The 22,615-nt window shown below is 54.5% G+C and overlaps 1 protein-coding gene across 1 annotated transcript; it reads right to left on the reverse strand.

Annotated features, from left to right (window-relative positions):
• Positions 1–944: 944 nt before the first annotated feature.
• On the reverse strand, positions 945–17,037 carry Timp2 (TIMP metallopeptidase inhibitor 2). The gene is made up of 6 exons (XM_033767430.1): positions 17,034–17,037; positions 14,904–14,978; positions 12,743–12,843; positions 10,838–10,946; positions 5,324–5,448; positions 945–3,862 (listed from the first exon to the last, which is right to left on the reverse strand). The coding sequence occupies exons 1-6, from the start codon at positions 17,035–17,037 to the stop codon at positions 3,665–3,667; spliced, it is 612 nt and encodes a 203-aa protein (XP_033623321.1). The 3' UTR covers positions 945–3,664.
• Positions 17,038–22,615: the final 5,578 nt, after the last annotated feature.

Below are 22,615 nucleotides of genomic sequence, written 5' to 3' on the forward strand. Positions count from 1 at the left end.
GCAATGGCTGCACAGGCCCCACCTCTTTAAGGTCCCCCCACCTATTAACCGCAGCACACTGAGGGCCCTGCAGGAAAGATCATATCCACACCATGGCACAGCCCAACTGCAACTGACGGATTATATTTGGATATAAACCAAGGATGTCAGAATACTGACTAGATATCTGACAACATTAATGAACTCTAAGGACGCTTTTAAAATGTAATAAAGGCATTCCTAGAATGTTTTCAAAACTGTTCTTAGTTTTCAGACAGAGGTGCTGAGATATTTACAGATGAAACTGGGACTTTTCTTGCCAAATAGCCCCAAGCAGGTGGGTGTGGACACAAGAGGAAGTGGGAGGCTCACGGGGCTCTGGCTCTAAGTTTGTATGTGCTGAATGAATGAAGGGGACACTTGTATCCTCCTGGCTCTTTGCCCACTTAAGAAAACCATGTTCGTGCCAGGGATGTAGCTCAGCTGCACCCACCTGCCTGGCAAGCACAACATCCTCAGGTTGGATCCCTGGTACCAGGAAAAAAAATAAAGAAAGAAAGAAAAAGAAAATCATGTTCCCAGCGGTTACAGTAGTACATGCCTGTAATTTCAGCACTCCAGGAGGCTGAGGCAGGAGGACTGCAAGTTCAAACTCAGCCTGGACTACTTAACAAGACCATTTCAAAAATTAAAAAAAAAAAAATGTCTGGGGATTGGCCATTATGAAGGCCCTGGGTTCAATCCTCAGTACCGAAAAAGAAAAGAAAACCATGTTCATTCCGTTTGCCCTGTCACAGCCAAGCCCTCAGTACCCTCTTGAAGCACTCAGGCATTTTGCCCTTGAACACAGGGGAGCCCCCTCCCCTAGATGGGACAGACTCCTATGCAGGTGTTTGGGTCTTCACTCTCTAGCTAGAAAGCGGCAGTTCTGAACGCTGGAGACAGCCACACAGACAGAGCCAGGCTTCTCTTTGATAATATTGTTTATTGTCCATTGATGGAGCAATCACTCAAAAATGATACAAAGCATCAGAGACATGCGCAGTCTGCTTGTTGATTTTCAACAATTCTCATGTGTTCCCAGCACAGGGGGTGGGGGTCTCAGACTTCATATTCCAGCATGAACACATTGCTACCCCCACAACAACAACAAAAAAATCCAAACAAAAACAGACAAAAATCAACAAAGCTTTAAATTATGGCAGAAAAGTCCAATATTTCTTAATACTTATCAAGCAAAGATTTTAAAACAACTACAATGTAAACTTCATTTTAAATACTTTGAGTTGCTTGCATGATGAGAAGAGTAGAGGGAGAAAAGAGCCGTGCTCAGGATATAACATATAAATTAAACAAGGCCAAATGGAGATCCTTCTTAAACTATATATATATTGCAATTATTTACTGTGAAGGGATTTGAGTGGCTCCATCACTCGGCTGCCACCGGGCACTTCCTTTTGATCTACCTTGTTTTCTTCTGCTGCTCAGTGTGGCTAGAAAGCCAGTGTGCGCGGATCGAATATAAAGGCCATCTCTTAGAACCAACCCACTCCGAGGTCCTCTCCTTAGTAATAATTGGAACCCAAGAGCAAAAGGTGGGAGGCAGAGAAAGCAAAGATACTCAAGGAACGAAAGAAAAGATTTGAAGGGTTCCACTGTCACGGGCCTGCTACCACACCACGCCTTCCACTCAGGGTCAAATGTTTCCGTGATGCGGTAACCGGGTCTCAAAAGTGCAAGTCTAACACCTTCCAAGGGCACTAAAAAAAATCACAGCACAGGAATGATCACAGCGGATGTCAGAAACAAACCCAAACATTTCAGAAGTCAGCAGAAACAGGAGCAAATGTTACACACGGTATCACCATACAGGAAGCAAACAGGGCGGGGTGTTATATTGATTGGGTGGGGGGTCTGGTGGTGTTGTATATACTGCAATCATGTGGACTGGTCCATTATGACATCTCACCAACTGTGTGTCATTGTACAGCATGAAAACGCCCTGGGGGCAGGGGCTGATTCCTAGATGTTCTCCCAGTCTGTCCTAGAAAGGGAAGTCATCGAGTTCTGTGCTGACCAGGTCCCAGTGGGCAGAGGGGCTGCGTGCCACTCGGGGGTCAGGAGTCTTCAGGGGTTTGGGGGCCGCTGCAGAAAAGCACAGGCTTAGAGGAGGGTGACTTGGGAAGCATGTTGCAGAGGGGCGACTCCCGGGCTGCCAGATTTGTTGCACTGTGTGTGCACACATGAATGTGTTTGCATGTGTGCATGCATGTGTGTGTGTGCGTGTCCGCAGAGAAGTTTATCTTTACAACACAGGTAGGAAAAGAAGTGAGGCTCTGTGCTGTCACTGAGAAAGTTCTGCCTGTGTGAACTCCCATGGTGCTGGCACCAGAAAGCCATTTTCTTGGGACAGGTGGGTTCCCCAGCTCCCCACGAAGTGTCTGGCAGTGGGTAATCTGTGTGACATAGCAAACAGAAGCAGATCTCGGCACATCTGCGACTCAGGGGTCACACATTATCTAAGAGTTCATCTTTAGAAAAATGAGATGTCTCTTAAAACAGGCCACAGCATCCTGGAGGCCCAGAAAGAACTGAGTGCCACGCAAGCTGCCTGCCTCCTGGGGCGGGGCTTAGTACACTTAGCTAATGTCACCTGCTGAAATCCGCAGCAGAATAGTGACCATCGGTCTTGCAGCAGATTTTGCTAAGCCTGCGGAACCAGCATTTGCATTCTCAGTGTGTGCAAACAGAGGACGCGGCAAGCCAAGCCATGTGCCAGGCTGGGGGAGGCAAAGCTTTGTGGCTGGATCACAGCTCCCCAGTGCCAGGCGGGAAGGAGGCAGGAGCAACCAGAGAAGCTTAGGGGTGAATTACGAGGGCAGCCAAGCAACCGCCCTACCGGATACCTGCCCTGCAGGGGACCGCACAGATCCCCACACGGGGCTGGGGTCTGTGGGGTGGGGGCCGGGAGACTTGGCTGAAGTAAAAATGTGGCTCAGCCAGGGTCTCCTGCTGCACATCTCTGTGGGCCCCGAGCGAGGCGCCACTGGAATTGTGCAGATTCATGACTGAGTGGGGCTTCTCCAAGAATGAACCACTGTTTCTGGGGCTGCTCCTGGACCTGGGGGAGGCACAGGTGCTGGGAGTACGTGGTGGGCCCAGGGGAGATGAGGGGCACTTGCAAGGAGCAGGGACTGCCACCCTAGGTCAGAGAGGTGGCTGCTGCAGAAAATGAGGGACGTGGCCCTCTCAGGATGAAAAGGACCTGGTAGGCCTGCTACATAGTCTTACAACGACCCTCAAGAGTTTCTGCAAAATGCACGTTTCTAGGCTCTGCCCCAGCCAGGCCACGGCGATCCCTAAATGCTGCCTGCCTGGCCCCTGTGATGGTGCCAAGGAGGCCTGGGCGGGAAGTCTGAGTGTCCCAGCCCTACCCACACCAGGACTGAAGACTGAGACACAGTGCCCAGGCTGGTGGAGGGAGTGGTACAGGGGGATCTGGGCCCACCCCTCCCTCCAGCCCACAACCACGTTCAGAAGGACAGTGGGGAGGGGCAGAATCACACTGATGTGACCCATTTGGGTGACGGTTTTATTCATGCTGTTTCCAGGAAGGGATGTCAGAGCTGGACCAGTCTAAACCCTTGGAGGCTTCTCAATTGGCCACAGGGGTGCCGGCAGCCTCTTAGGGGTCCTCAATGTCAAGAAACTCCTGCTTGGGGGGCGCCGCCCCACGGTACCACGCGCAGGAGCCGTCGCTTCTCTTGATGCAGGCGAAGAACTTGGCCTGGTGCCCATTGATACTTTTCTCTGTGACCCAGTCCATCCAGAGGCACTCATCCGGGGAGGAGATGTAGCACGGGATCATGGGGCAGCGCGTGATCTGGGGACAAATAGGCGGATTCAGCCCAGGGCTGAGGAATGGACGGGGGCCAGGCCGCTCAGGGGCCATCTCCAGGGCCCAGCTCTGCGCCCAACGAAACATTCAGGAAAGCGGTCTCACCTCACCCTTTCCATGGAGCAACAGGCGGTGCCCAAGGGGAGCCCGGGCCAGGCAAGGCCTGCGCACCTGCCCACTGGTGCACCCCTCCACCTGTGCGGCCCCTGATCCACCTGTGGGCCACCTGATCTACCTTCTCTAACCAGAAGATGGTCTGATTTTAGTCCACCTTTCTGGAGGTACAAGGACAACAAGAGGAACGATGTCAGAGTCAAGCTTGGTTGTGCATGCTTGTAATTCTAGCACTCGGGGAGGCTGAGGCAAGCAGCTCACAAGTTTTAGCCCAGCCGGGGCAATTCAGCGACTTAGTGAGACACTGTCGAAACTAAAAATTTTAAAAAGACCTAGAGATAAAGCTCAGCATGAAGGCTCCAGGTTCACTCCCTAGTACTTCGTACACACACACGCACACACACAAGAATGACAACAGATTGGACATTTCCCAGAAGCAGATCTGAGCTGAATAACGAGGCCTGGAGCCTGCTCTCAAGCACAAGGTCTGAGGTTGTGGGCGACTAGAGTTTTGGCAAAGGAACTTGTGGCTCCAAGAGGGTGACTACTTTTGCAGCATTAACCAAAGGAGAGCTTGTTTCGGATGCCACACTAGGCGACAGAAGACTTGTGCCCGGCACCCATGGACTGTGAGCTTGGATTCCACACCCTGCATGAGCACAGGAAGCGCAGCATCAGCTGCAGTGGGAGGAGGCCCCTTACACAGCTCTGGCAGGCATGGATAGAGCTTGGCTAGAAATTCCTGGTCACTCCTGACAACACAGAGGGGTGCTGGGTGTCCAGCAATGCTTGCTGCCTTGGAGATAACGTCAAGGTGTCAGAGAAGACAGAATCCGAGCCCGGGAGCTGTGGGTGAGACCCTGCCCTCCTCAGCTGCATCTGAGTGTCTGCATTGCCACAGCTGTTCAGCACCTCCGGGCGCATTCTGAGAAGGGAGGCAGGCATTTCCAGCCTGCTCAACACACACCCACAGTCAGGGAGCCCCACGCGCGTAAATGTCTGGGGCGCTGGGAAACACGTATCCCCCGGGGCGATCTCTCACTAGGCACACGAAGGGTGCACGCCTTCCCACAGAGGTCCCTTCTGGAGAAGGCTGCTCTTGCTAAGCTGCCAGCCACACAGCTGGATCGGTGTGTTTGCCCCAATGATCCGTTACTCTCCAGAGACCCTTTGCAGGAGATGTGACCAGGGGCCGAAAGCTGTCCCCAGCCAGGGAGCCTCCCTCCTGAAGAGTCCAGTCCTCAGTGAGGATCTTGGAGACTCGAGGGTCCTGGAAGCCAGGGACCTGAACCCCACATGCCCTCCTGAGCCTGCGGGGATGGGTGCGCTCACCTTGCACTCACAGCCCATCTGGTACCTGTGGTTCAGGCTCTTCTTCTGGGTGGTGCTCAGGGTGTCCCAGGGCACGATGAAATCGCACAGGGTGATGTGCATCTTGCCATCCCCCTCGGCCTTTCCTGTGGAGAGACAGGGTTCACCAAGCTCAGCCAGAGTACTGGGTTCTCTTCTTCCACCCACTTCTGACGTCTACACAGGACTCGGGGGTGCCGAGACTTAGTTCTGACAATAGTATGGATCGCTGTACCGTGAGTTTTGAAATAAATGTGGTGCACACCTGTGATCCCCGCACTCTGGTAAGCTGAGCAGAACGACTGCAAGTTCAAGCTCAAGGCTAGGCAGTTTAGCAAGACTCTTGTCTCAAAAAAGTAAAATTACAAAAGCAGGAATACAGCTAAGTGAGAAGGCCCTGGGTTCAATTCCCAGTACTGAAAAAAAAAAAAAAGGAGAGAGCGAGAGAAAATGCAAGAAACAGTTTTTAAAAGCTTCCTTATTTTTGTCAACTACTCCCTTGATTTTGCTACCTATACTCTCATAAGCAAGTTCACACACAAAAGACCATGTGATGCATAGATCATTCTGTTTCCTATTTTTTCAGCAAATAACATTTAGTCACGGGCATTCCTCCCATTTGATGTTGACCCTGCAATCGTGCATTTTACGAGTATGACTAGTCCACGTGTGGGATTTTTGGTCCGTAATCGGTTCTGCATTCCCTGTGCTGGGCACAAGGGGGCGCTGTCCCCATAGTGTGCCCTAGGCTGGAGAGTCGGCTTCCTTCCACGGTGGTGAAGACATCACGCTGGTGACAGCCTCAGCATGAGCCGGCAGGAGAAAAGGACGAACACGCATGTGACAGCCAGTGACAGAAGGTAAGAGCGGCCAAGGCGGTGACTTAAAAACTCATCCCTCCTGCTACCCTGGCACCTTGTGAAGAGAAACACAGGCCCGGGAATGAGGGATCAGTGCCCGGGAGGGTCCCAGGGAGGCACCGGGGGCCCTGGCCGTACGCGGGCGCCACTACGCCCGCTTAAAGATCTCAGACACTGCGCCAGCCACCGACAGCCCACTAGTAGGAACGTAGCTCTCTGGAGGGGCAACGCGGCTGGTTTGGGACCAGCTGCTGTGGCGAGCCCAGACGGGCTGGCCAGGGCTTTTGGGGGGTGTCCACCACGCTGTTTCCGCGGCACAGACCCCCTGGGTTTGCATTCTCCCGCCCCGGTGTTAGCTGCTCCTCTCCTCTAGGCTTGGGAGCTCAACCATCCCCCAGAGCAGCATTTATTCTGGACTTTAAATTCTAAAAGATAAGTGTTCGTTTGACCTTAAACACTTCAGTCATAGATGCTGGACCTTCCCGCAACTTGTAGCCATTTTCTGTGGCGTTCAGAGTAGAGGGGAAAAGAGCAAAGTAGCGAGTGGCAATGCATTCCCACCACCGGTTTCTTCTGGCATTTACCGCATGTACCAGTAGACTGCAGCCCGGCCTGGTCATCACTGTGGTTCACAGGCGGAGTTTCTATTCTGGCTCCGTCATCCAAAATGCCATGTTGATTTCTACAGCACCCCGTGCCTAGCATTAACATCCCAGTCAATTGTCGTTAGCCTTTCTTATGCATTTTGCTTCCTGAACCAAGTGGCAAGCACAAAGGGTAAGGGTTTGGCTGCTCTCTTTTTGTAGCCACAGTTCCTTGCACATAGTAATTGCTTAATAAAATTTACAGGCGATGTAGATTGTTCTAGTGATTTTCTTCCTATTCTGTCTTTTTCTACTATCACTCTTTTTGGTCTTTTAACACCAATGTAAGCTTCCACAGAAGGTTGGCAAAGACACAAACTGTATCATTTCGAGCTAGCAGGAACTTCTGATGTCACAGATGAATGGTGTAGCATCCCTGAATGTTAAAAGAAGACCCCCATAACCAAGTGTGGTGGCGTACACCTGTAATCCTAGCACTTGGGAGGCTAAGGCAGGAGGGTTGCCACAAGTTCGAGGCCAGCCTGGACTACATAGTGAATTCAGGGCCAGACGGAACTACAAAGCAAGACCTTGTCTTAAAAACAACAACAACAACAACAACAAAAACAGACATGAGAGATCCCCATCAGGATAGTTAAGACTTGGTTAGGCTTACATGACATGAAGATTTGTCGCAACATTCTACTTATATCTGTCTTGGAAAAAAGCGAAGCATGAGTCTTGGATACAGAAAAACAGGAATGAATTAAAATGTGTAACTAAGGGTTGTATGTTTACTTTTCCTTTTGGAGAAGAGGACCATAGAAGAAAATTACAGGGCCGCTGCTATAAGACTTCCCAAGCACGGTCTCATGCCCAACTCAACATGTGAAGCTGAGTCACCAGCCCAGGGGAGGTGGGCGCTGGCTGGCAGAGTGGCTCACCACATCCCGTGATCGCTGCTGGCCCGGCCAACTCACCCAAAGCCGCAGAACAGAAGTAGGGTCTGCGCCTCAGGAAGGAAAGGCCAGAGACAACACGGAGTCACCTGACCCAGCCTGGGAGAAAGTGGGATCAGAAGCTCCTGGGGTGATGGGGGCCCTGCCACTGTGCCCCCAAGGAGGATGGAGCAGGGAGCCCCATGGACAGAAGCGTCACTGCCGAGTCTCAGGAATGGTCACCGAGGGAGAGAGACCCTGCCAGCGTCTTAGGCACATGCTCGTCTGAGTCCCTCGGGACCCTTCCCCAGACCAAGCTTCCTCCCTGGGCTGCTGTCCTGCTGACCCAGCTCTCCTCAGGCCCCAGGGGCAGCTGTGGACCGGCTCTTTGTCTCTCGGAGTCACTGCTACCTCTCATTTAAGGCACAAAACTACTAGCTGCCCTCAGGTGAATCCGGACCAAGGTTAAGCCCGGCCCTCTGTGAGGTACACTTTTGTCCTCACAGCAACCTCAGAGGCCGGCACGGGAGGACCAACAGGTCCAGACACACACAGGTTACCGCTTGGCACCATTCATTATGCGTCATGGTGGGGACCTCAGAGTGCTCTTTGGAGATACTAAGTAGTTGGAGAGTGAGTTTTTTTGTTTGTTTGTTTGTTTTTTGTTTTTTGAGACAGGGTCTCACTATGTAGTTGAGACTGACCTGCAACTCACTATGTAGCCCAGGCTGGTCTGGAACTCAAAGTGATCCTCCTGCCTCAGCCTCCCGAGTGCTGGGATTACAGGCGTGTGCTACCACGCCCAGCTGAAATTGTTAACAGTATGAAATCAGGCCTAGAATTCCATGGGGGGGGTTCCCATTTTTTTAAAACTTAAAAATGCATGCACATAAAAAGGAAAGGATGGTCCAACGCAGAGTACAAGATGGATGACCTTGAGGACATCATGCTTAGTAAAATAAGCCATGCACAAAAGGGTGCAGACTTCACTTGCAGGAGATCCCTGGAATAGGCAATTTCACAGAGACCGAAGATAGACCTGTGGTGACAGCAGCCACAGGGAAGGGAAGAGTCGGGGGTAGTGTTAAGTGGGGACAGTTTCAGTTTGGGAGGATGAAAAAGCTCTAGAAATGGACGGTGACAGTTATACAAAGCGGTGAATGTACTTAATCTTCTATCCACAGAAACGGGTATGACAGTAAATTTTATGTCACACACACACACACACACACACACACACACACTGCAATTTAAAAACCCACGTGCGATACATTTAGAGGCAAGGCCTTTTCCCAATATTATGTCTCACAGGTGACGGAGAGGCTGAAACGCACTTTATGTGATTTTGCTTGGTTCCAGTAGGAGACGTGAAATAGCCCCAGATGACAGGCACATGGTTATCAAGCGGCTGTCCCTTCAGACACTTTCACTCTCTCGCTCCAGGAGCTAGAGTCCGGACGGCTTTGGGGGTTGGCACGCCCGTACAATGTGCGCTGTGTGACATCACGCCGTCTTCCTAGAGACCGGGGACAATGCCATGGGCCTGTGTAGGGCCAGTGCAGGACACACAGGGTCCATGTGAAGAAGCAGAATGGTGGCATTTGCACACAGCACGAGCGTTCTGCACGGACTCAGCGTTCTGCACGGACTGACTCACGAGGCTGGCTGCATTTGGGCCCCGAAGGCTCACTCAAGTGACTCAGCGTTCTGCACGGACTGACTCACGAGGCTGGCTGCATTTGGGCCCCGAAGGCTCACTCTTGCTAAAATGGGCAGAAGGAGGAAGGTTTCCCTAGCACATCCCTCAAATAAATATGACAGAGTAACCACGGGTGACAATCCTGGGGCCGCTGGCCGTAAATTCTGCCCACCCTCACACTGGACGGCCTCTCCTAATAGCCTGCAGCTTCCTCACTCTCAGGGAACATGAGATGGGGCAGGAGCGCCAGCCACACACACAGCAGAGCCACTGCGTTGGGGCTCCTGGCTGCTGCAGCACAGCCCAGCTGAGGCTGCTCCCCAGGACCTTCACAGGGACCTCCCATCCCATGGATGAGGGGGCAGTGCCCTGGGGCTTAGGAGCTGTAACAAGAAGCAGAGCTGGCTGACTGCAAAGGCCCCAAGAGGTAAAGACAGTATCCGGAGGTTCCCCTTTGCAGGGCAGGTGTCATTCCTCAGCCCCAGGCACACCCCGGGTAGCGTGCGCTGCCCAGCAGCTCGAAACTCCAGCAGGAGGCTCTGCCTCTGTGCCGGCGCAGGGAAACTTCTGGTTAGACACTGGCTCTCGGTCCTGGCTGCGTGCTGGACCCTCTGGGGCTGGCCGAGCTGGCCTGGGGGCAGGCTGGGAGTCCATGTGGGCAGCGCAGGCAAGCGCCGTGGCTGAGATGTGGGGCAGTGACAGGATGTGCCGGCCGGGAGCTGAGCCCCACAGGCAGCGCTGGGGCAGGGCTCCTGGTGGCCCTGCCCGGGTAGTGACATTGCCGAGCTGCACCGAGAATGTCTCACACCCGCTCCAGTATGGAGCATTTGCCAATTTATACGGCGGAAATGCTCCATCCTGGCCAATTTCAAGCTGCCAACATGACATCATTCAGCTCGTACAACTAAAAATGTCACAAGTGGCCTTTTGGAGCAGGTGTAAGCTGACTCCATGCTGGTGTCTGGGTCCGGGGCACGCTACTCCACCTCAGCTCTCCTCGCCTGTAAAATGAGGTCACAGCAGCACCTCTGTCACAGGGCATGAAACGGACTCTGCATGGAAAGCCTTTGGAGCATGGCCACCTCGAGTCAAAACCCAGTGAAGGAAAGGGAAGGTGGAAGGGCCTGGCAGAGAGGTTCCCCAGCTGACAGCCTTGGCCTGGGCAAGGACTCAGCAGGGTACACCAGGAGACAGACCCTGGCCTAGACCCGCCCGGGTCACTGCACTCCGGCAGCCAGCAGCCACCCCTCCTTTGGTAGTTATGAGCACGGGCAGCCCTGCAGCTCGGCCAGGCCACCCCTAGAGGGCAGTGTGGGGCGCGTGCACCTAGAGACTGGGAAGCCATGGAACCGCTCTGGCCATCAGTTCCCTGGGCCCTGAGGGTTTCCCACAGCCAAGCCTCCCCTCCCACGCACCTGCAATGAGATACTCCTTCTTCCCGCCGACGTCCAGCGAGACGCCGCACACTGCCGAGGAGGGGGCCGTGTAGATAAACTCTATGTCCTTCTCGGGTCCTTTGAACATCTGGAGAGACAGACATGGCATCGGTTGAGTTGGGCTGCAGAGCCCCACTGCCTGCACCAGGTACACCCCACAGAGAAGAGAAGAGGCAGGAAGGTGCAGGGCACGGGGGAGGCTGTGTTCTCTGCAGCCACTGTCTGCTCGCAAAGGTGGCTCCTATCAGGTGGCCCCACAATGGCCTGGAGGGGACTTTTTCAGACTCGCCCTTGAAGTCTCTGGGAAGACCCTGTGGGTCCCCGGGAAGATGGCACATCGTGGAAGACCACAGTCTTTCTAAAAGTCCAGATGTGGGTGGTTTTTCGGTTTGTTACTGGGGCTGAGGATTGAAGCCAGGGCCTCGCACCCACTGAGCTATGGCCCCAGCCCAACTGCCGGGATGTCCGGTGGACCACGGCACCCCGATGGGGACAAGAACAGAGAAGCACCTCTGGAGTGGGGACGTAACCCCGAGGATGAGGGGTTTGGTTTTCTGCGTGCTGGCAGCCCTCCGGGAACACACCTGTTGCTCCAGTGAGGGAGGGGCTTTTCTTCACAGTGCTGGGGATCCAGCCCAGGGCCTCTACCGCCAATGCACACCCCGAGCCTCTGAGAGTTTTAGTAAACAAACCCAGATGGGCTGGGACCATTCCTAATGTCATGACAAAGCAGCTTTCCAATAGCTACACTCCAGCCCACAGCAGGAAAGGTCACAAGGCTGTGGTACTGCTAACATGCAGTGTTAAATGACACCATTGGCCCAAGGGCCACGGGGGCTGCTTTGGTGTCTAACGCCCAGGATGAGGTCATAAGAGCAGGTTTTCTTTCCTGTTTCCTAAGTAAAAAGACCTAAGCACCGAGAGACTAGGTCACCTTCCTAAAGTGACATCTGTAAAGATGAAGCATTCCATTGGCCTTCTGATAAAGTTTATTTTCTAGGCTGGGCATGGTGGCCCAAGCCTGTAATCCCAGCCCTCCTGGATGACGAGACAGAAGAATTGCAAGTTTGAGCCCAGACTGAGCAACCTAGTGACTCAAGGTTTACAAAATAAAAAAGGGCTGGGATGTAGCTCAGTGTAAAGGCCCTGGGTTCCATCACCAGTACCACAGAGGTCTCCCCAACACCAAGATTTATTACTTTTTGTAACAAAATTCAACACACAGCCGGGGATGCAGCTCAGCAGCACAGCGCCTGGCAGGCATGAGGCCCTGAATTTGATTCCAGGTATTTTCTTCTCTCTCGAAGGCCAAGATAGCCATTATCAGCTACAATAGCATCCAGGCTATGCTCACTCCTTCTTACCGGGCTTTCTGCCCATGTGCACAGACGATCTGCTGGGCCTGCAGCCCTCTGACTTGGCCGCTGTCCTACCTGACGAGCCCCATCACGGTGGTCAGGAAGCTGCCCCTAAGTACACCTTCTCCAGAGCCCTCTTCCTCTCGGAACCGCGCAGTGGGGCACCTTCGTTCTCATCTCTTCGCACCAGGTGGGGCTCCCAGAAGCGAAGACCACATCCTGGGGACAGCTGCACCCCCTCCCCCAACAGCTCAGCCAGACACGTTGGACCTCAGGGACACAGCCAGATGCTGTACCACCGATCGGCCATCCATCAAAATAAACACATTTCTGAAAGAACTGAAGGCATCGAGGATATTGGTTTCCTCCCAGCAATCCGGGCCTTTATGGATTAAGCAGGGAGAGTGGGACCTGGTTGTGGTCTGACAGCCTCAGTTTTTGCTACATAGTGTGTGGGATTGAGTTAAGGAGGTGCAGGCCTGGGCCAAAATCCGCCCAACCCCATGACGCTGCCGGGCCTTATTACCTTTATCTGCTTGATCTCATACTGAATCCTCTTGATGGGATTGCCATAGATGTCGTTCCCGGAGTCCACCTCCTTCTCACTCACTGCTTTGACCCTGATCACTGCAAAACACAGAGACGCAGAGATGAGGGGAGTTCCCAGAAGATCATCCAGGCTGTGCTGGGGCTGGGGGCCCCTGGGAAAGAAGAGCCCACCCTTCACCCCAGCTATAAAACGAGGGCCAGATGACCCTGACTCCACAAGCTGGGAGAGGAGCATAAAGGCCCCTTCGCCATCACCTCTGGCTCTCCAGTGATAACCCTTGATTTCCAGGGCCCGAAACAGGGGCTCCGAGTTCCTCCCGTGAGCCCAGGCTGCTCCCCAGCAGCAGGACACAGCCACCGATTGAACGCAGAAGCTGTCTGCTGCACGCTTTAGGGCTTTTCATTTCCACTGAAGTGTATTTGTCGGTGTGTGGGACAGCAGGTAAACCAACGACGTGGCCTGCCATCCTGCTCTTCGGGTAGGGGTGGGGACGTTCCCGTCACACTCCTCTGTATGGCGCTGGCAGACAGGCTGATTTAACGAGAGGCAGGACAGAGGCGGGTCGGGGCGTCACAACTCGCAGGGCACACATTGGGTTAAGAAATGCTGCAGGCAAGGCTAGCAAAGCTAAGGGACAGATGCTGAGGAAGGAGGTGAGGCAGAAAGAGCATCCTGGGCCACAAGCAAAGATGAGTGGGAGGAGGGGGGCCGGGAGGGTCCAGAACGTTCTGGAGCCCAGGGCTGCGGAAGGGTCATGGCCCACAGGCTTTCTATAAGCCATTAAACCAGGACTCCATTCTCTCCTGGGTATCTAGACAAGGAGGGCAGCAGCTCACATCAGGAGGGCAGGGTCCTCCTCTTTTCCTTTTGAGGCTACGGCCGGCGGCACGGCCTACTTTAATGGCTTTAAAAGCTTTGCCATCCCAAGTACACAGTGCACTCACTCTGGGCATGTTTTGGAGCAGGCAGCACCAGCACAGGGAGCACCCCAGCACAGAGCGGTGAGCTCAGGTCTCTCCTGGCCGCCGCTGTCTTCTCCCACAGGAACAGGGAGGTCTGGCACACGGGAGCCCTTTCTGTGTCCAACCTTCTGACCCCAGAAATGTGTTCTGGATCCAAGCCTCTGCCAAGTCCCACGCCACACTGTGTGGCCCCACACGGGCCCGGGCCCCATTTCTTCTTTGGTTAGAGCTGAGTCACACCGGCCTATGCCACAGGTTCCTGTTTCCCAGGCCAGGCCAGGCCTCCCCCTGAAAGCCCCATCGGGGGAAAGCCACCCAGCAGACCACCCCAGATCTCTTTGTACCCCGAGTCCCCATCACTCCAGCATCCACTGCTACCCGTTTTCTTCTTATAATCACACTCCTTCCTACTCAGATACCTTCCTTGGCTACCAATGGCTTTTGCCTAAAATAGGAGACCCTTTGCCACCCAGTGCCAGCCAGTTGCCTGGGCTGGCCTTGCCCAACAGGCCCTACCTGTTCTTGCTGCTCTCCCATCACCGACCACTACTCTTCCCCAACTTGCCCAAGGGTTTCTTCTGCCCAAAATGCCTCTTCCCTCTCCCTGCCTGGAGAACTTCTCTTTCATCCTTCAAGACCAAGCAAGAATAGTCCTGTCCTATTCTTTTTTGGGGAAAGTCTGTCCTCTGGCAGCGCTAGGGATATTCTTCACCTTTCGTCCATTCTGCTGCAAGCACCAGTACCTGCGTCTGCCCAGGGCTCCAGGAGGTCCTGACAGTAGAAGGAAGCCATGATCCTGCTAAGGAACAGCAGCACTAAGATTAATGTCTGCCGGATGGAACAGGGCTGAGCCTGACAGCCTCAAGCTTAGGGCCAGGTGAGGTTTGTCACTGGTCCCCCTTCCTACGTACCTAAATAATCTACGTGTCTTACTGCAATGCTGCTCAAAAACATGCTTATGCCAAACGGTAAGCAGGCCAGATGACCCCTGTTGTAAATTTTCTCACATAGTAATCTGGATAGGAATAAACCGACGAAGGCCGGGTGGAGCCAATCTGCCTAACTCTGACTGCTTTGGGAACCTTCTGGAACTGCTTTCCAGGGGTCCCTCGCTGCACAATGCTTAATGCATAACGGTGCACAACAAATACAATCAGAAAATAAGCCAAACTCACCGTGAAACCACCAAAAGGTCACATTATCAGCTAAGCACTGTTTTCTCACACAGCGCTCCCATGCGAGTCTAGGTCCTTATTTGAAATAGATGTTTCAGGGATGAATCCTCATTAGCTACTTTCCAGCTGTGTGACCTCAGCCAGCACAGAACAGGGCCGATTTCTCCCATTCCTGCAGGTGATGGATCTGCAAAGCAGAGTCCTGCTGCCCAGGTACAGAGGGACAAAGAGACTCCCAGGGCCCAGGCTGGGCCACCTTGTCCGCTGTGGGGTGGTCTGCAGATCACTGTGTTTTCTTTTTTATTGAGATTATTGGTACTTTTTAGGTATACAGAACAGTTACATTCATCACTGGGATCTTGTATCTTTACACGACGGGTCTTGGTTCTCATTTTTTCCCCATACCACTGCCCTCTCTTCACCCCCTTGTGTTTTCTTTTCAAAATTGTCAGGAAAGAAAAGACTGGTTGAGTGGAGGGGTTGAGGGCAGAGCTGTGAGTTGAGACTAGAAAGTTAAGTACGAGAGGCTGCCAGATGCTCGCAGGGAAGCAGAGGAGAGACAGAAGATGCCGATGTTGCAAGAATGTCCATCGAACTGGGCTGCTTTCATCCGTCCGGGAGACCCAGGATTCATTCTTTGGAGTCTCTGAATTCTGAGAGGGACCTCGGCTCCTTTACCAAATGAAAGGTGATGAAGGAAAGAAGGGGTTCGAGAGAGTCAAAGGAGAAGTCAGGCGCGGTGGTGCACACCTATAATCACAGCACGCTAGAAGACTGACAGGAGGGATTGCTAGTTCGAGCCCAGCCTGGACAAATTAGCAAGATTCTGTCTCAAAATTTAAAAAGGGCTAGGATGTTACTCCAGTGCAGAAGCCCTGGGTTCAACTCTCAGTATCATAAGGGGCGGGGGGAAGAGGCACAGAAGTATCAGCTCTGTGAGAACCTCCCCCAGAGCGCCGGCACCCTCCCCGACACAGAGGGAGGAGGGAGGAGGGAGGCTGGGCTGACTGCTCAGTGCAGGCACCTGGGTCTGCGCTGCTGCCTGAAGGAGCCGCAGGTGGAGACAGGCATGGTGCAGCTCCTCCCTACAAAGGGCTTCGGCAACAGACCTGGCTTTGGAGGGACATTCAATCCAGGCAGAGCCCAGATAGACAGGAAACAGAGAAGCCTGGCTTCTCTTGAGAAGAGGAAGGTGGCAGAGCTCTCCAGAGCACGTGTCATGCACATGGCAATGGTCACCACTGTGAGCTCCAGCGCGGATCCTGGGACTGTGGAGGGACGGAGGCCTCTCCAGAAGGAAGTCTCTGAGTTCCAGGTCATTTAAAGAACCAGGCTGGGTAAGCACAGAGACCCAAAGAATCTGGGGAGAATTAAAACCAGGGCACGGATCGCTTTGACTAGGCACCTACCGGGCCTGCAGTCAGACGCCAGGCTGGACTCAGCCCACGTCCTGTCCACGCCCGAATGTGCTGCCCTGCTGCTGCCCCCGCTCAAGGAACAGGAGGCAGCACAGGAGGGAAAATCCGTAAAGATTTGGGTTCTAATTGCTTTGTGCCCCGAAACTGTGGCCTGCCCCCCTTCACGGCTCCCATTTTGCTTTTTTCTTCCTTTCCCCTCTGCTGTTGACTCAACATCTGGGTTTAAGATCGAGGGTGATACACTGGCTGATGAATTCCCTGCCAGTTGCTGGCTACTGGAATGCACAGCCATCGACTAAATTCAAAGCACACATAACCGCAGAGCCCTGCCCCCCTCCTGTGGGCCGAGGACACCACATGATGTCACTTCCCCCTTCGAGGAGCCTGCAAAAACAATCCCACTGCACCCAGCCAGAACCGGGATGAAAGAGAACCAAAAAAGAACAAGGTGGGTAGAAAGTCAAGGTCACAGAAGATGATCCTGGACCAATCCAGGGCCGTGCTCAGGCTTTGAGAATCACAACCGTCCAGGAAGAGAGAGGCGGGGACCTTTCTGCTTTTGTCTGTGGAGGGGGTTGCGAATATAAATGGGTCACTGAGAGCCCTGGTGCCATCGGCACATGCTGTGGCCCAGGGCCCACTGGAAACAAAGCAGACACAACGGACTCCAGCGCCTCCCGTTCTTCCCAACGGTCCCTCGGCCATCACCCACCCATGGCCCGCTGCGTTCTCAAGACACACACTGACACTGCAGGATCCCCCTGTCTGCAGAAGCCCATAGAAGTTCCTGGGAAAATAAAACAAGTGCCCCCGGGGATCTGTGGAGCGTGTCCAGGTCGCTTTACATCTTGCTGCACTGGCCCTACGCCCTTCGTGTAAGCATATCCCATGGGACAGTCTCCACTTGGGCCGCTCTGCCGGCCCAGGAGCACAGGGGAACCTGGGTGTTAAGACCTGACATCCACACACCCGTGTCCTCCAGCCCCTCAAAACCACACATCTGAAGGGCAATGTACAGGGAAGCCCCAGGACTCAGAAATATTCTGTCTTGTGTGTGCAGTGGATGAGGTGGGAGGACATGCTCTGGGTCACCAGAGGGCACTGCCCCCAGCCTGTCTGTCTGTCTGTCTTCTTCTGCAGGCTCCAGCTGTACCCTGGGCAGGGTACCCACAGGTGCTCGTGTGGGGTGAGGGCCTGCAATGTCTCAGCATACTCGCCAGAGATCCTACGGGCCACCAGTGGCTGTGGCTGTCCTGGGGCCAGCCCTGCAAACATCCAAGGCCAGGGGGCCCATTTCCTTGTCCCTGGGTAGAGTTCCCATGTAGACCATTTCAAAGGAACTGAAAAAGAAACAATGCTCTCTCCCAGAGAAACCCAGCTTCTTCCCCTCCTGGTGAGGCTCCTGTGGCCTTCTTGAGGTGCTGGGTATCGACAGGTGGTACACTTGGTAGGGGGACTGCGAAGTTCCCGTCACTTTGTCTAAACTGCAGACGAGGAGGTGCCATGTGGCTTGCCATTTACGCCCTCAGATCACACATAGCAAGGTCCCATTACCATCTGTAACTAGAACCTGTGGCACCCACTTGGGACCAGTCTCTCGTCCCTCTCGGGTGGACATCACCACGTAGCTGCTTGAACCACTAAAGCTGTTGACCCTGGGAAGTGGGTCTGCCTTTTTTTGGACGACAGACCCAAGGGGCCCATAAACTCCTGATGCCTGATTCTGGGCTACGGCTTCCCTACTTCCAGATCCTCTGCGAGACACAGAGTCCGGCCCCGCAGCCCATGGCTTTGCCTTAGGACAGCTGCAACACAGGGGCCAGGCACGTTTTGGGGGCACGGCTCTCAGGTGGCTGTGCGATCTGAGTTGGTGTGTGTAACTGAGCCACCTTGCTGGGCTGTGAGGGGCACGGTGAGAGCCCTTCCCCCTGGAAGGTGTTCACAGGTCGACTTTGCCCACTGGAGGGGCAGACATGGCTATGAGCGCTGCTGGGACAGGTAGATGGTTATTGGGAAAGGGGGCTATGCTTCCGGGGATCGTAGACACCCCCCGCTCCCCAGGTGCCCAGGCTGTGGCCCTCCCTGAGAGCTGAGGAGGACACAGGACACAGAGGGGATGAGCAGTAGCAGGTGTCACAGAAGTGAAAAGCAGCAGTGTGGGCTTGGTGCCCCGGAGTCTGAAGGTGAGCTCAGCTTGACTTGCCACCTCTGGCCTCGCCGCCCCCCCGCAGTGCCCCGGCTGCACAGTTAGAGGGCTCCCCCTGAGCACTGAGCTCTGCCCCGCCCTGCCTGGCCCCTCCATGCCCAGCCCCTTTGGGTCAGCAGAGGAAAAGACCTCCAAGTCCGCTCCTTTTAGGGGAAAGAGACCAAGAAGGGGACGTCCACTTAGTAATTAAACACAGCCCTGCGGTGGCGGGCGGGGCTCAGGGCTGCTCCCCTCCTTGCAGCAGCTGAGAGATCAGACCTTCCCACAGGACCCCAAACCTCCTCCAGCCCCAGGAGCCAGCAACAGGGGCTTGGAAGGAGTGGGAAAAGGAGCAGAATGGGTTTCGGGGAAGAGCCAAATAGCACCCAGCTCTGGGGCAGGGCTGGGCCAGCCCAGGGGCAGACAGGACTTGGCCATGTCACTTAGGCCTGGAGTGAGAACAGTGCAAGCAGGCAGATTTGGGAGGCGGGGGGAGAAGGTAGGTCAGGGAGGGAGAAGGGGGTGCCAGGCGCAGATCAGGGGACAGCAGGGCACACAGCCCTAGGCCACGCCACCCACAAGCTGGCCCCTGGGGATGTGCCAGGCCTGCCTGGCTGCTCAAGATTCTGTTGCACACGTGAGCAGCTGTCCACTGGATGCCCGTCTCCATGGAGACCAGCTCTCCCATCTCCATTTCCTGCCCATTTGCTTTGGCTCCCCCGGGAGTGATTCAGCTGTGCAGAGAAAAGCCTCAGCCTCCTTGCCCAGCCTTCCCGCTGCCTTTGCAGCCCCCAGGATCCTACCCCTACCCTCTGTCCCGGTGGGACCCCAGCCCACGCCTTGCCAAAGTCCCTCTCCCTCCCTGTGGGCCGCGAGCTCTCATGCCAGAGCCTTGGGCTTGGCCCTTCCCATTCACGTGCTGCTGAATCATTTGAAAAAAATGCCTCCCGCTCCTGGGAGGGTTTGCTGAGAACAGTGCGGCTTTGTGGAGGGAACTGTGCTCTGCAGTTTCTCCGCCAAGAGCCCTCACAGGAGCCAAGCTCAGCCTTGAAAACCCCAGCTCGGAGCCCAGTGGGCGGGGGCAGGAGGCAGAGCCAGCACAGAGGGCACTTGGGAACTGCCCAACCATCCTCGGCGACCCCCTGATGCCCACAGGCTGCGGAAGGGGCCGGCTGACAGCTCAGAAGCACAGGTGGCCAGCGTGGGTCCTTTCCTCCACTGCTGCTGAGGGCTGTGTGACCCTGGGCGGTCCCTCATTCCTCATCGCTGACTCACTTTCAGGAGCAAAATGCAAGGGCTGGACCCTTGGACCCTTGTTTCAGGCCTGGTCGGCAGTGATCGTTTGCCAGCCATGGCCCATGCATAGGACCCTAAAGCACACAGCCCAGGGGCGGACTTGACTTACTGCAAATCTAAGGCAACACAATCAGGGTGTGAAGGCTGGAATCCCAGAGCCTGCTACACTCCTAGGCTCCCGGGACGGGAGAACCAGGGTGGGGCACTGTACTCATGTCCCTGCACCCCATCAGTGCAGCCCACTACCTCTAGCTGGACTGTTCTGGGGACACAAATCACCTTCTGTCCTCCAGAGGGCCAGCTGCAGACCGGAAACTGTCCATCTCTTTTCAGAGTCCTCTCCTGATGTCACTGTTGCTTTCCTGCTCATTGGAGGAACTGCAGGTCAGAGGGGGTCCCCAGAAAACTAAAAACCCTACTTCCTCATCCTCATGTGTATTTGAGGTCCTGGATACTGGCGTGAGCCTCCTGGCCACAAGCAGGGCTGGGTGGGAAAGGAGAGCAGCCCACACCCCGGGTCACATTCAAAACCACTGGTCTCAGTCCCTGCAGTTTGGGGAGAAACGACCCATGAGGCAAGGATCCGAGGAAGTGACAAATGACTCTAATCAGCACAGAGCTGGGAATGGGGACTCTTTCCCCTAAATGTGAGGGTGGATGCAAAGAACCAGTGGAACACTCTAGAACACACAGCGCTCCAGGGACACTCGTGGGGTGGGCCTGATAGTGCTTTAGGAGGAAGAAGACATGGCCCCCATGTCCGAGGCCTCCCTGCCACTAGGCACTTGCTCTGTGTGGAGCTTTAGGAGGTTCTGTGCCCTCCCAGTGGCACTGACCCCATTTCATAGCCCTACAGAGGCAGCTTACAGGGCTGGGTGTGAGCCCCAACCGGACACCCAAGCCTGCCAGCTTAGCCTCCTGTAGCCCCTGTTACTCCTGTGCAATTGGTCAGGAATGATGGCGGCAGGCTGGGGAACGTAGCTCAGTGCTCACCTGCCTGGCAAGCACAAGGTCCTGAGTTTAACTCCCCATATGGGGGAGTGGGGAGAGAATGGTGGTGTGGGACAGACAGTTGGAACCTAGGCACAAGTAGAGGTAGAGAGTCACAGCTCAGGAGGAAACAGACACACTGACATCTTGCCCAGGTCACCGGGTCAGCCTGAATTTTTACTCCCCCACCACACTGGCTCCTCATGGGGGTCGCTGAGTACATGAAGCTGGGGACCAGGGAGACTTGAGCCTGCCCCAGAGCCTTGTGCACAAATGTCCTGCCATCTCTAGGTGACTGGGAGCATCTGCTGAGACCCCTGTGCTCTGGGGATGGGACGGGAAGGTGCCTGTGACACCTTCATGGGGACTCTCTGGGTGGCCACCTTGGTTTTCTGGGAGTCCTGAGGGGCTGACTTAGAACCCACTCCAGCGGCCCAGGCCCAGGCGAGCCCACCGTCCCTGGCCTTCATGGAGACAGGTAGAAAAGGCCAGGGTGTCTCACCCTGCTGCCAGGGGACAGTGTGGGTGTGACTGTCGGGGCAAAGATGAGTCACCGTCCACCATGTCTCACTGCCCGTCCATCTGCACACCTACTTTTAGCTCCAGCGTGGCCGGGAAGGGGCAATTCCTCACCTCGAGGACACGGGCCACAAACACTACCTCTGCAAGTGGAAACAAAAATAACCTGCTCCCAACAAGGCTCACCCACTTCTGAGACTGCGGTTTCAGGCTCAGTCAGGAGGACCTCAGTTACACACCGCCTATTCCACCTTCCATCAGGGCCGCTGCCTTTTCGACGAGGTGTTCTGTGGGTCTACACTTCTCACAAAGGGTCCGTCGGGTCTCTCGGTGCCGCTCTGGGTCAGCGTCCAGCGCCTCACTGTAGTTTGTCTTTCCCCAGGTGTCGTTCTGAGCCAATTTAGCACCTGGACCCTGCATGGCCTCCCTACCTTGCAGGACAGCGCCTGGCACTCAGGGTTTGTAAATGAAACATCTGAGGAAGAGGAGGTCAGCCTCCGTTCAGGGAAAGAGGCTGAAGATGGGGAGAGAAGAAGCGATGATGGGATCGTTGCCACAGCCATACTCCAGCTGCGGCATTCAAATCCCAGAAGCACTTGAAACAAAACTCGGTGCCCGAAGCTGGGATTAAACCGCAAATACATTTCCTGGCACCCAGCCTTTTGATCCAATGCATTAAGGGACTTGGTTCTCTTTCCAGAAACAGACACAAGACAAAAGAGGCTGCGGTCCTAACAAGAAAGGTCGGGGCCCAGGGATTTAGCTCAGTGGCATGGCAGGCAAAAGGTCCTGAACTGGATCTCTGGTACCAAAACAAACAAACAAACAAGCAAATCTATAAAAAGAAGGGTGGGACAGCCACCTATTGTATCACACCCAGGGAAAATGAGGAAGTGGGGCCTTTGCTGATGGGAAGAACACCTGGAACCACGCTGAGGCCAGAAAAGAACAGAAAAGCTTCCAAAGGATCACACAAAATACCTATCTTTCTTACAGAATGCAAACCAGGTAAACTGAACCTAACCGGGGCACGCACACGTGGGATAGCTCTGCATGTGAGGACACAGGGACATAGAAAAGGAAAGGTGCAGATACTTGGGCAGTCTGATGTATGGTTTTCAGGAAACATTCTGAATCTCCAGTTTGGGTGGAGGCTCAGAGCCCTTCATCCTATCTGCTACAAAATACACACAGAATAGAGCAGGCCGTTCATGGACCTACCGTACTGATGCATTATGGGCAATGATGGCTGATTTGAGTCAGGAAACCTGGGGTCCTTGGAAAATACAGAGGGAGTGGCGGGC

This window comes from Fukomys damarensis, unplaced genomic scaffold, assembly GCF_012274545.1.
Source record: "Fukomys damarensis isolate Sample0158 unplaced genomic scaffold, DMR_v1.0_HiC HiC_scaffold_23, whole genome shotgun sequence".
Lineage (NCBI taxonomy): Eukaryota > Metazoa > Chordata > Mammalia > Rodentia > Bathyergidae > Fukomys > Fukomys damarensis.

Bases quoted from the DNA above. Each gene is read 5' to 3' on its own strand.
- Timp2 (XM_033767430.1), bottom strand. The intron at 12,844-14,903 runs GTGAGTTTGGCT...TGTGTTTTGCAG, and splicing joins GACCTTTTGGTGGTTTCACG to TGATCAGGGTCAAAGCAGTG. The intron at 10,947-12,742 runs GTAATAAGGCCC...CTGTCTCTCCAG, and splicing joins ATGAGATCAAGCAGATAAAG to ATGTTCAAAGGACCCGAGAA.